Source organism: Nilaparvata lugens, chromosome X (assembly GCF_014356525.2).
Source record: "Nilaparvata lugens isolate BPH chromosome X, ASM1435652v1, whole genome shotgun sequence".
Taxonomy (NCBI): domain Eukaryota; kingdom Metazoa; phylum Arthropoda; class Insecta; order Hemiptera; family Delphacidae; genus Nilaparvata; species Nilaparvata lugens.
The window spans coordinates 35,560,231-35,574,572 of record NC_052518.1 but is presented as its reverse complement, the minus strand read 5'-3'; the positions used below and the strand labels follow the sequence as shown (position 1 = coordinate 35,574,572).

The window sequence follows — 14,342 nt, the reverse complement described above, 5'->3', positions numbered from 1 at the left end:
TTGGAGTCCCCAGCCCAGATTGAGATGTGGGAGAATGTGGAGGAGATAGTTGATCCTCAGGTTCACAATGCAGTTGAACCTGAGGATGATCCACCTCCTCCTTACAACCCTGAGTGGGGAGTTGCCTTCAGAGTCAGACAACAGCAAGCAGGCAGTCCCCCACCTGCTGAGGAGATTTTAGATTTTGAAATGGATAAAGAGGATCGGTTGGATGAAGCAGCTGGGACAAGTGTGGAAACTCCTTGTCCACCACCAGAAGAAATCTCTTAAGGGGATAAGTATGGTGGTATTTGCAAACTATTCCCCAACCATTGCTTTCAATATATTACTCCCTAACCAACTGTAAGATGGTTTGACACACTATCAACAACAGTGATGGCTATCTATTCTAGTCAGTATTATATAATATGTACAATAAAATAACATTTGAATTCAATTTTTACAGAATGCCAGACCCTCCCAGCCTCTACAAATTGGCACAGTGTGCAACTGTTGAAGCTCTTTACTATGGTGTAGACATTGATCAGCTACCATCCTGCATGAAATATGATCTATATCGAATCCCAACTGATAACGCCTTTCCCACACAAACTCGAGATTCGATGTCAACAGTTAACAAACGTTTCAACATGAGAGATCTGATAATAATGATGGAGAAGAGTGGCTACAATGAAGAGGAATACTTAGCTGCAATTGATGTCTTGGTAGAATATAGATTCGCGCATAGAAAAACTATTTACCCAAGTCATCATCCACCCTATTGTATGAGTATACATCTCCTCCAACCATTTAATTGCTTGGATGATGTACCCTGCTGGTGTTCTGACATGCAAGAAATTTTACATTACATGTCATACTCAATAGTAACAAGGGACCCCTTCTTGCTGGACTACTCAGATTGAGAAGATACGTTTGAGGTGGAGGAGGTATCAAACCGCTATATAACTATGAATGATCATTATTTTGTAGACCATATGGACTATGTGAAGGACAGAGTCTCTGCTGAAGATTATGACTATGACCTATTACGACTACTATAATTACAATTGTGATTGCTGATTACAGAATGGAGGAGTATAGAGAATGTGTCTACCTGGAGGATCTTAGACATGGAGTGGAAGGAATCATCAAGCTAGTCGAAGCCATGAATCTACCTCATCAATCATGTGGTTGAGCATATCAGAATGCTATAACAATGTCTGACACTATAGGTCATTTACCCTTGAGAATTCTACATGTACCCCCTTGCCAGCTCAGTAGAGAGCCAGTAAGACTAGGAGATGTATAGTATTGCAGATGTCTGAAACTCACCTTCATCCTGAAACGACTGTACCAAGACATTAACCTCAATCTTGATAAGGATGAACATCTGCTAACAAGCTATAGCTGGTGGACATCATTGATACCAGATGGTGATAAAGAATCACCAGTAAGTTTGCTGAATGATATTTGAAAGTATTATTATAATAACTGATTGTTGAAACAATGAATATTTTGAATTGCAGATGTCAAACATTGAGGGTGCTAACAGCTCTGTCAGTGGTCCAGCCAATACCTCTGCCAGTGGTCCAGCCATTAGCTCTACCAGTGGGTCTGCAACCACAAATCGAATCTTTGTTGATGGAGACGATATAAAACCATCAATATTCAGCAACATGAAGGACATGAAGCAGGGACAGCTGTATGACATGAAGGCAGTGCAGTAACTCACAACTTGATATGGAGAGAGAATCACAATCGACCTTGGAAGAGAGCATGAAATACTATGAGTCTTTGTGCCATCCCAATACACCGACACAATGTTCAAGAGTGTCACTACTGCTGAGCCGGTGGATACGAGTGGGTACAAAATTGCTGTGTACTCGACAGGAAATACTCATAGACTGAGACTTTTCAAGAATTGAAATTAATATCAAATTAGTATTGATATTAATATCAAATAGTATTGCCATTTGTAATAAGATAATAAAGAAATAAACCATCATTGGCTGATCAACTGTCTAAAACTTCTGTTCAAGAAAGTCAAATAATATTGAATGTATAACCATTTGTAATATGATAATAAAGGAATAAACCCTCATTGGCTGATCCACTGTCTGAAACTAACTCTCATGTAATGATGTAAACATGTATGAAATAAACCCTCATTTTGTGTGTTAACCATTGATTGAGAGTTTCATTAATTCAGTGTTCAACACCTCATCCCATAGATAATAATAGTAGCTCAGAATCTTGCACATCAATATAGATGTTTCCTCTAGGTCAAGACTGAGATAGCATATGGTTGAAGCTAGTTAATAGATATCCATTATGGTGCAGTGGTTAGCATCGCAGCTTTCCATGCTAGAGGTCCTGGGTTGAAATCCCAGTAGGATACTATGAAAACTGGGCATCTACAACACATCTATGAGACAGGTAAGTGCTGGTTAGATTACCATTACACCATAATGGATATCTTTCGCTTTCTACTATAGGTATTCCTGAGGAACAAGTGAAGCATAGAGTTAAATTAGGTTAGGTTGGCTTAGTTCATCTAATCCCAACTCTAACCTATTTCAACTCAGTCAACAAGCATTCCTGCTTCAACAGGTCTGTATGACCTAATACAATTGCATAACATTGCGAATACCTCCATGTGAACACATAGTGTGCACTTTACTCTAAGAGGAGTGAGGAGGATAAATGATAGAGCATAGAGTCGATTACAATATTTCTTTTTATTGATGATGCAAATGAAAATTAACAGCATTGAAACAATTGCAACAAAAGGTTCTATCTTCTAACAAAGTTCTGTTAATCCATTCATGTAGAGCAATAACAATTTTCAATGAGCAAAATAGTTGTGTATTTGACAATCCATCAGTGTTGTTGACGTTGTTGGTTGACCGATCTCCAAACATTGAATATGATAGCTTGCTCTGCACCATGTCAATAAAGTTGAGTAGATGATGTTCTGGGCAGTATATGCCATCCATCTTCTTCATCAGCAACTCAAAATCAGGCATAGCAGGTAAGAAATATGGTGACAATAGGTCCAGGTACTCCACATTGTTCAGTTGTAGCATTGTATCCAGTAGAGTGATCTGCTTATATCCATGGACAAAGATTTTAATTGGACGCTGCTTGTTCTGATCCAACCACCTTCCAACTGTTTCATGCACAATTTCCTTCAGAGCCGAATAGGGAAGATGTTCTGTCCCACAGTCTGACCACCTGAGTCCATGTTTAGCTTGATGTATACAGTTGTTGGCAATGATTTGCCTGCTAGTCTTGAGCAGAGACTCAGAGTAGGGAGGCTTGAAAAAGTAGTGATGAGTAGTCACATGATGTTTATCATCTTGCTCCAGGATAGCCATCTCCTTCATAATAAACTTGTTGTCCAAACCTTCAAAACCTTGAAAGTTCATCAGGTACAGTGGTAGTGGTCCAAAAATGTTTTCAGCTCCACTCAATGGCCAGTCATCTACACCACTTTCTGCTGTAATGTAGAAGTCATCATCATTGAGTCCAGTTGTACTTGTAGAAGCATCTTTCATCAGTGGTCGCCCACCAATAACACAGCACACCATGTCCTCCCCCTCATGCAAAGACAGCTCCCCCTTCTCCATAAAGAGTCCTCTGTATCCTGACATGACTGGCTCATCCATTGTCTAGAGCTCAACTGAGCAATTTATCACTGTGCTCTGACTATATATTTTTTTTATGTTGACAGTACAAGGCCTGACATTGGTCGATACTCTTTAGTCATCTCATGAATCATCATACAGTAGGCAGTTGTATTACCTGGAATGTTTTCAGCTGCTTCAAACTCAATCCTCACATTGATACTTCCAGTTTTGAGTGACTAATTTTGGTGGGAGCAATCAAAAGCAAACAACATTATTTTTCCATTACCAATGGCACTCTTTCCAAACAGAGGGTTGCTTGCACGAGCATTACCATGGTTGTAGACTCCATTGAAAGCTGCATACATGTTGTAGATACAATTATCATCACCATCAATGCTCTCACATGGGTAGTATCTGCTGTTTAAAAACACTCGAACATCCTCCATATTACACTTGTCAAAGTGAGAACTGTTAGCTGCTGCCATACCTCGTCTTGCAGTCTGTAGCCCAACCACAATGTATTGTGGCTTTTCTTGCTGTGATGTTGACTTGACAGTCCATGTATGCTTTCTTGTCTGCTGTAAAGTTGGATAGGTATACAACTCCCAATGTCCAAATAGTATAATGATGGGTGTGTCATTCTGCACAATATGTAGCAGATGCAGTTTCACATCATCTGCCACTTCCACATAAGGCATTCTCCATAAAAGCTTTGTGATTGCTACATTGGCAGCAGCAACATTCACATAGTCATGAAAGTTGGGGCTGACCCTCAACACCAGCTCTTGTTTCACATTAAGTGAAATCTGTCTATAGTCTTCGGCAAAGCCCAGCAGGTATCTCAAAGGCACATCCATGATTGTAGTGTCAGCTCCATTGGCAGCAGAATCAGTGAATCCATGAGATTGGCTAAACTTGTAGCCAGCTCCTTCCAACTTGGTCCATTCATCACGTTCAAATATAACAGCTTTCTTTATTAGGCTGGTAACTCCAGGATTGCATATACCATCCACCTCCACACCATTGATTTCATAGCATATCTCTGAAAACATTGGCGAAGAATCCAGAGACACATGGTGTTCCGGCCACAGCAGTGTTGGCAGCTCCAGTCACAGTATACTCCAAATCTGGATAGCTCTCCAATGGCAGTGTGTAAACATCTTGCTGTTGAATTGGAATCTGTATCTCGTCATTGGCATTGTAGCTTACAGTATAGGGTGCATGAGAATGGTACTCAAACCCAATGATACTGTTGTCCAATGATGGTCCATGCTGTGTCACATCCAAAACTCCCATCTTACTATTCTGCTTGTATCTGACAGCCTCATTCTTGCAAATACTCAATGCTCCTCGATGTTAACCTTGTCAAGGTTGAATGCTGAATGACATCCTTCACCCTATCATCTACTTTTGTAGGTTTAGAACGTATCTCTGTAGGAGGAGGAGGGTGTACTGCAGCAGCCTTATCCAGCCCTTGATTCAGCTTTCCAAATAACAGCACCATCTCAATTGTGTTGTCTCAAATGTAGAGCAATATTTATTTCCTCACCTCTATTATTTATAAGACAACCACACTCGTTAACTACTTGCAGTGTAATGCTACCAATCTGCTTGATGTCTACAGGTGAATAGATTACATCCTGCATAGTCACCACCATTTTATACCCTGGATCAACATTTGGGTAAAACTCGTAGATCATGTGATCTGTAATTCCATTAGAGTAAGATCCAGTCACAATGTTACAGGTGATGCGTATCACATTAGGCCGACTGATTTATATGGTATTATCACTTCTAGTAGATGTGTTGGGCTCTATGAACTGGGAATTGGTAAAACCAAACAGTTTCCCTATTGAATCTTGTGGTCATAAATCCAACTTGGCACTGCTCAAAACTATACACTTCAAGGTTGATGGATCTACAGTGACCTGGAAATCAACATCATTCTCCAACAGCCTTTGTGCAAGCAAGTCGGTAATTGTAGAAAATTCAAAGCTACCTGTTGGTAATGATACCTGATGCAGAACCAAATCCTCCTTGTCTGCAGTAGTAGCTGGCATTCTACTTTTAGTCCTTTTAGTCAATACTGCACCATCCTCATCATCATCATCAGATTGGCCAGGTTTATGCTTCCAATGTTCAAGCACCTTGCTCCAATACTCTCCAAATCTTGCTTCAGCCATACTCCGAAGCTTGTCATGTGTTATCTCTGCACTAGTATCGCCCATCTTAGGAATTCTATTACTTGCATAAAAATGTAGTACATTGTTGAAACCTTCCTCAATATTAGGTATTGAGTTGCAACTTGTGAAGCTAATCAGACCAATTTCCCATTCACTGCTGCTCACATCAATTGGTGGATAAAAGTCGCTCTTTAGTATTGATGTCCTACCTCCAAAACTTAGCATCATGTTTCTGCCTGCTCAACATACAGTTGCACAATGAGTAGCAACCAGCCTACACTCAGCATTTATAGTAAGTACAGGGATGGAAATGATGTGCAAGAGAGATAGTGAATCATTTATTTTTTTCCATCAATCAAAAATTATAAACATGAATGCCCACAGATGTGTGAGTAAAGATCTTCCTGCTTCTGATCATAGTTGTACTCAATCCTTGATGCTGGCTCCAGTCCTTTGTGCATATAGTTGATAAACTCCTGTGGTGGTCTCAGGTTGCCAAATCCATCAAAGTAGTAAGACACATCATCCTGTGCTTCACATAGCACACCCAATGTGTGCCAGCTCCAGTGCTGGTGTCCAGGTTGATGATGCCACATTCTCTTCTCCAGGGCCCATTCAATGGTAGAGCATCCTGCATGAACACTCCTCGAAAGTGCTTTAGCTTCAGTCGACATGCATACTTGTAGAGATCAGCATCAGTGAGACATTGATGGTGACATGCTCCATTTCCCTGTGTCCTGCACTGTTGTCTCAGGTAGAGTCCTTTACCCTTTTTACCAGAACATCTCTTCACTCGTTTTCAACCACAAGTCTTTGTTGTCTTACGTCTGCTGTGTACTCCTCCACCAAACTTTGCTTTAGCCTTCATGATATTGGTTACTGCTAGTGCTGCAGCCTTCTCAAGTACTCCTGCATCTGCAGATTTTACCACACTCCAAGCTCAATCTGCCAAAATGTTGTCTGCTACTGCTCTGCTTGATGTATCACTTCTCCTCGAGTGAGCAATGTTGTGCTCCTTACTGGCTCAATCAAGACTATTTATACCTGGATCGCCTCGTGCCAACCACTTCTCTAGCTTTGTACCTGGTCCACAGTACTGCTAACTGGGGATGTAGAGTTCAACAGGCAGAATGTCAATTGCCTTGTTTACCAATTTTCAAGCACTCCTTTTAACTATTGAACCTGCAACTTTTGCAATTGATGACAATACCCCTCTTCCCTGGTACATCCTCTTCCTTGTGCAACTAGCCATCTACTGATTAGCTTGAGCCTCATCGGCCTCTTTTATACCTTCCTCCACTGCAGCTGTTCTTCTGCAACTCTTTTCAATAGGCTTGATGCTGTTTACCGAGTCCGTCAAGTAGCACTTCCTCATGCTACTTCTGCACATCAGCTGGTGGCATACCTATTGTTCTATGGACTCATCTATTGTACTCTGCAACAAGTGCGGTTAGAATGTCTATCCAACGGTAGGTTCCTTGTTCAGTGAACTCTGTCCACATGAGATGTTTAAGTGTTCTATTGAAATGCTCTACTATGGACACCTTTTTATCAGAGAAGGTTGAATAATGATTGATACCATACTGTCACACAAGTTGTTGGAATTTTGTATTGAACCACTCTTTACCATCATCGGTCTGTAGATTTTTCATTGGATGTTTTTGAAATATAGGCTGCATTGCTTTGAACACATCATCAGCGGACTTGCTCTTAATTGGTATAGCAAAGGCAAACTTACTAAGACAATTGATAATAGTAATTATGTATCTATAACCTTTGTTTTGTCCTGCATATGGCAACATCTCAACAAGGTCGGCCTGATACAGATCATCAAGGCCTTTCACAGTGACTTTCCTTGTAGGGAAGTTCCTACGAGCTGGCTTGTGCAGCTCTCTTGCTATCGCAGACTTATCCATACTGAAGGAAACCATCCAGGTCACTGGCTTTGAATACTTGTATTCTATCTCAGAGGCTGGAGAGGATGGAGATTACAACTTTTTTCCTGTTACATATCTCTAAACAGGATACATACTATCTCAGAGGCAAAAGGATGGAGATTACAACTTTTTTCCTTCTGCAAATCTCCAAACAGGATGCATACTATCTCAGAGGCAAAAGAATGGAGATTACAACTTTTTTCCTGTTAAATATCTCTAAACAGGATGCATACTATCTCAGAGGCAAAAGGATGGAGATTACAACTTTTTTCCTGTTGCATATCTCTAAACAGCATGCATACTATCTCAGAGGCAAAATGATGGAGACTACAACTTTTTTCCTGCTACATATCTCTAAACAGGATGCATACTATCTCAGAGGCAAAAGATTGGAGATTGAAACTTTTTTCCTGTTTCATATCTCCAAACAGCATACATACTATCTCAGAGGCAAGAGGATGGAGATTACAACTTTTTTCCTGTTATATATCTCTAAACAGGATACATACTATCTCAGAGGCAAGAGATTGGAGATTACAACTTTTTTCCTTCTGCAAATCTCTAAACAGGATGTACTGCAGCCATACTGTCTTGACTGTTGGTCATTTTGATAGAAATTATCATAATCGGGTAACGAGTTCCTATAACAATGCTTGATATATATTGAGAAGGAAATCGATAGGGGTCTCCTAATGATAAAGTTGGCTTATCCAGAAGGAAATATCCTACACAATCCTGTTTTTTGCATGGTGGGGGATACAAATGTCAATAAATTTTGCAAAATCTTCTTCATTGCTTCATTGTGCTTGAAGCTCTCGCCGCGTTCACTAGTTATGTTGCTGTTTACCGAGTTAGAAGAACTTCTGGATATGGAGCCCTTGTCCACGGCAGCATCTCCACCCCCGGCTTCTCTGCCCCCGGCTGCGCCCTCACCGCTGCTGGCTGCTCCGCCTCCAGCTACACTGGAGGCTCCGCTGGAGATGCTGGTGGTGGAGGCAGTTAACGTTGATGATGACATGGTATGTACTCCATGAGAACTTCTCTTCCATCTATATTCACTTCATTATAATACTATGCTTTAGTTATTTTGAAATAAATGGATTGAATTTAAAATAGGGAATTGGTTTCACATTGGTGAGGTGGAACTTCCTTCAGGACTCTCCACCATTTTAAAACCACATGCTAGTACTGAATATTAATTTGTCTTACCAGCTCTATGAGGTTCTATTCATTATTGCATACTTTGAAATGTAAAATTGGAATGCATTCTATTACTGTTTTATCCATAGTATTTTTCTTTCTTCACAGCTTGCTGAGATTAATAGTCTGTGGTTGGAAGAGTGGTTGAGGCGTCTGGCAGCACCAGCCGCATCCCCACCACTGCCGCTGGCACCAGCAGCATCCCCACCACTGCTGCCGCCACCAGCTGCATCCCCATCACTGCCGCTGGCACCAGCAGCATCCCCACCACTGCCACCGCCACCAGCTGCATCCCCACTACTGCCGCTGGCACCAGCAGTATCCCCACCACTGCTGCCGCTACCAGCAGCATCCCCACCACTGCCACCACCACTGCTGCTGCCACCAGCAGCATCCCCACCACTGCCGCTGGCTCCAGCAGCATCCCCACCACTGCCACTGCTGGAGGGTGAGGGTGATGAGGAGGAGGCACGATTTGCAGTGAGGGAGTTTTATAGGGCAGATTTGCCCATTTGGAAGGGGGTTGAGAGGAAGAGGGGCTATGGCCAAGGACGGCCCTCTCATGCAATGTTGAACAGACAATGTAGGAGGGTTGTCCGCAGACTTCGGATAATAGCCCCCTTCCCAACAACTCCTGCTCGGTACATGGGGTGTCAGGAGATATTATCAAGAATATTCAATCAAGAAAGATTGGTATTCTTGATAACACTCATGATAATTGAGCAGGACCTGCTCAATTATGAGCCCCCCACTCCAGAGCATCTGAAGGCTCTGGGAGTCTTTGGGAAATTAGTGGGTGTGATAAGAGTGGCAGCTCAACATGAACTTATCACCCCATTACTTCTGTGGGTGGGTGGACAGACGGCCAGCTCTAGATCAAAAGATTGGAGATCTGGAAATCCATTATCCATTCATTGATCTAGAGCTGGCTATGCTCATCATCCAGCAAGAGCGGCATCAGAGACTTCGGGTGCGATGTACCTGTATGGAGAGTATTTTTGTGTTTTGGGAAATGTGAGAAAAATACTCTCCATACAGGTATGAAGTGTATATTCTTATTATAATAACATTCTGTATTCTATACTCTATATTATTCTGTATTTATACTGTATTATACTCTATACTCTGCATATTCTGTATTTCTATATTCTATGTTCTATATTCTATGTTCTATATTCTATTATATATTTATTATGACCCAACATTTGTTTTCATTCCACCACCTGTTGATTTAGTATATAAGAAACAGCTTAAACCAAGCACTAGTCTCAAGATGCATCTCACACCTTGCACTATATGACTATCCATAGATGTTTCCAAGAGAAATTTACTATAGGAGTTGATGCCAATTTTTGATAGTGCAGGATGTGAGATGTAACATGCCTTGTACTCTTACTTCTACATGATTCAGAGGTTTAAGCAATAAGACACAGTTGATTTGATACAATTATATTGTAGTCATACCTTAGTGCACATTGAAAACAGAGAATATTATCAGACATATATATAAATAACATCTCAATCATCAAGGTTTAACAGCACATAGTCATATAATGGTCCCAGATTAGTACACATTTCACAAAATGCATGGCTATAAGGAAAGTTCAGAATCATCTGTCTATTGTGACAAGGATGAAGTGTAGCTGTTGGGGATGTTAAAGAAATCACAGCAGCAAAATTCTCGAAAGTTCCGAAAGGATCATGATATCCTTCTACAATGTTGAATAGTGGCTCAACACTCCACCTTGCACTCATGACAAAAATGCAATCACCGCAAGGACATGGCGATTCAGGGTCTGCTGGCGACATTGCTGATCGAAGTACTAGATGTAGATGTTGTTGACAGCCCATGTTGACAGTAGAATGAGCACACCTCGACTGACTTTGTAATAACTGCTTCAAGGTAATCCAGCAATGTGAATGGTGGAGACAGTTGTGCAGATTGTATGCGCAGTGGATTTGTTGACACAGTTCCTCCCCCACTTCATGCTCTCCTGCGATTTTAATGTACTAGTTGCTGACATCATTGTACATTGTTGCAAGGTCGTGGTTGAGCTTGCTGGATGACATCAGACATCGCCTGATATGGATAATGTTGTATGATTCCAGTCCATGCTCCCTAGATGCTAGAAAGTCTTCACTCCTATACTTTGGATCAAGTGCATAGGCTCCAAGAGCCAGCATGAGACAGAGCACAACTCGAATGTTGCTAGCATGCATGTTGAATGCAGAGTGATGAGCATGTGCATCGCTTCATCCTTTTCTACTATCCTTAACACAGGAAATGACATCATCATTTATTCCTAGAAATGATATCATCCTCCCACTCAGTCTTTGATCAATTTTTTCAGAATGCTGTACTGAGATGCTCCACCATCTATTTCATAGTTGTTAATCATATCAGCGAGCTCATCATTTGATAAGGGACATAACCATTTAGCGGGGATAGTACTGCTACCTGACTGATTGACTCTATCAATGAGCACATCATGTGATGAGGAATGTAACCGTTTAGCTGTTGTAGTACTGCTAGCTGCCTGAACCTTGAGAATTTCTTGAGAGTCAATCATCTCTTCCTCTACATCATAATTCTCCTCCTCCTCCTCCTCCTCCTCCTCCTCCTCCTCCTCCTCTGCCTCCTCATCCTTCTCCTCATCCTTCTTCTCATTCTTGTGTGTTGGAGTGGGGATCTTGTAATGTCCCTGTGCAAGAGTTGTAATTCCATCATCTAGAATATACCTCTTCTCATCAGCTATGCTCAGTGCCTTCTTTTTCATGACTTGAGTCATGATCTGATGTTTCCTAGTGCCAAACATCACTTGTTCTCTGTAGATATCCCCATCACCATATAGACAATCTAGATAGTCTTGGAAGACTATGTAACATTCAGCATCTGGATGAATTTTTAAGAGTTCCCGCCCAAGTATTGGTCTTCGTACTCCTTTAGCTTTTTTTATCAATCCACTTGTCAACTGATTTGGATCACTATTGTCACACCTACGGGCATACAGCTTTGATCGTAGGCCTACATACTCAAGTGGCGCTCAGCCAGCATATTCGTCTTTAAACTTGTCATGCACCATTTTGTTTGCATCTGAGTAGCATGGGTGGTCAGCAGGGCACTCTGAAGTGTCAAAGGTATTTTTAAGCTGTTGATTGTTGATATCTTTGTACATGTCCTCTGTCTTCACAAAGTAGAACAAGCTGTCAGTATCTTGATATAAGAGTTGGAGATGATCCTCGTAGATGGGCTTCATGATGTCATAATGGAATCGGTACATGAGGGTTTTGCTGATGTCAATCACTGATAACCGTATATAGATTAGCTTGTTGAGCTCCACTTTCTCTCTATGCATTGAAACAGCGCAAATATTCTCTCCAAATATGATACGATCCTTGTACACTGGTCGAGCAATTAGTTTATTCAAATGCTTCTCATCATTCATAAGCTCCATGCTCATCCTTTTTTGCACATTCTCCATTGTTTTACCAAACACGGGATTGTTCATGAGTTTGAAAAAGTTCTTTTCAAACTTATTCTTTGACTGCTGTCTTAGCTTTGTATTAAGCATGATTTATGGTGCTAGAAAGTTCTCCTGCTCAAGCCGCACACCTCGATGAACCTTTTTAATCTTCAACCCCTGTACTGCTTGTTTTAGGGTGCGGTAGTGACATACATAATGTTCGCAATCAGACAGGGTTGTCATGAGTCATACATGATTGGATTCAAGTGTTTTCTTGTTCTCTGCAAGAAATGGGGAATCATTGTGCTTGCTGTGCAAGTTGGAAGGGTATTCAATGTCCACCTCTAGAATATATCCAATCTCCATATTATCCGCTAAACCTGTAATACCTATTGTTACTGCTTCCAATTCTCCTTCATCCATCCATTGGAATTGGTGACATGGAATTGGCTGACACATTGCCCAGCCATATAGGTTGTTAGCAACTGTATATAACAGATAGGATGTAGGCTCCTCTGGATCCCAAGGTGTGCCAGTGCACTTTTTGTTGGCAATTGCATGACCGTGTATGCAATTTGTTATTCCTCCTCTGATACCTCGCTCGATAAACATGTACATGTCATAGTCGTCAGTAAGGAGCTCAAGCTCAACTTCAGTATATTCCAGCATGCGTTAAAGGAAAAGCCTGGACATGTAAAGTAGTATGCACAATCCAAATCATAAGTCTTCATGCATACATCACGGAAGCTCTCAAAGACATTTGCCAACAGGAGAATATCTGTTTTCAAGTACAGGTCACTGTACTCTCCCAGAGTTCTACAACTGAATTGGTTCCACACAGTTTGAGCATGTTCATCACTGCTAACACTCCTAACAGTCAGCTTGCTGAAAAATGCCTCTTTGGGTGGTAGCAATGTTTCTTCGAGTCTCTGTCATGAATTGCAGTAGTCATATGGAAACACTCCTTTCCTTGAAACAAGGCTCAATCTGTTTCCAAACACCTTGGCAGTATGTAGCAGCACTTTGGACAAGTCTTCTGGATTAGATGCTGATTTGACTAGGTTAGTGACCAGGTTGTCTAAACTATCAGGAGTGTAAACCGGAATGTATCAATATATCGAAGGTGCATTTCTTGGAATATTTGTTTGGTGAATGATATATACTCTTCCATTATGTTTGGGATGACAAACAGCTGATCCTCATCTCTACCCAGCTCTGGAATAATAAGGTGTGTATCGTAGTTTGAAGAGTTGTGAAGAAACACTGGTATGAATGATTGTCGCTGTCGCTGCAGGTTACATTTATGACATGATGCATTCCGGTAGATACCAGTTATATGGCAATGATCATACACCTTATCTTCATTGAACCGTTCAATTCAGGCCTCACAGAAGTCAGCCACATGATGTCGTGCTTGCTCTCTTTTGGTTAGTGGGCGCAACTTGATATTCCTACAGTCAATTGCCTGATCTAAATCTTTTGCATACATGGTGAGGGTCTTCATGAAACGTTTGGCAGCATCAGGACCCCTGTAGACAATTGGCTCATGAGGGATTAGGTTAGTGATTGTCAGCCAGGAATCTTCTAAATCTGGGTCCCGCACAAAGTATGAGCAGTAACTCATTGCCTAATGATACTGGATAACTTTGGTAGCTTTACCAATCCATTGTTCATTGTCTTCATCAGGTTTCTCCAGGATGCACTCAAAATCGGCGTATGCTATCATGGGTACTCTATACTTTTGCACATGTTTCTCAAACTTTAAGGTTTGAGGTTTACCATCTTTTCCAACCTGAGGCATGATGATTCTTGCTGTATTATTGTTAGCACAATACTCCTCATGCTCAGCCATCCTGTGTTTTCCATCACTGTCCTGGGTGTAATGGGTGAAACATCATCTGCAGATGATAATTTTATGTTGATGTTTTGTGAGTTGGGATCTCACAAGTC

General features: G+C 41.2%; 1 protein-coding gene across 1 annotated transcript; it reads right to left on the bottom strand.

Moving 5' to 3' along the window:
• Positions 1 to 3,844: 3,844 nt before the first annotated feature.
• On the bottom strand, positions 3,845 to 4,660 carry LOC111056509. The gene has a single exon (XM_022343888.2). It carries the CDS (start codon positions 4,658 to 4,660, stop codon positions 3,845 to 3,847), a length of 816 nt encoding a protein of 271 aa, XP_022199580.2.
• Between the last annotated feature and the right edge of the window lie 9,682 nt (positions 4,661 to 14,342).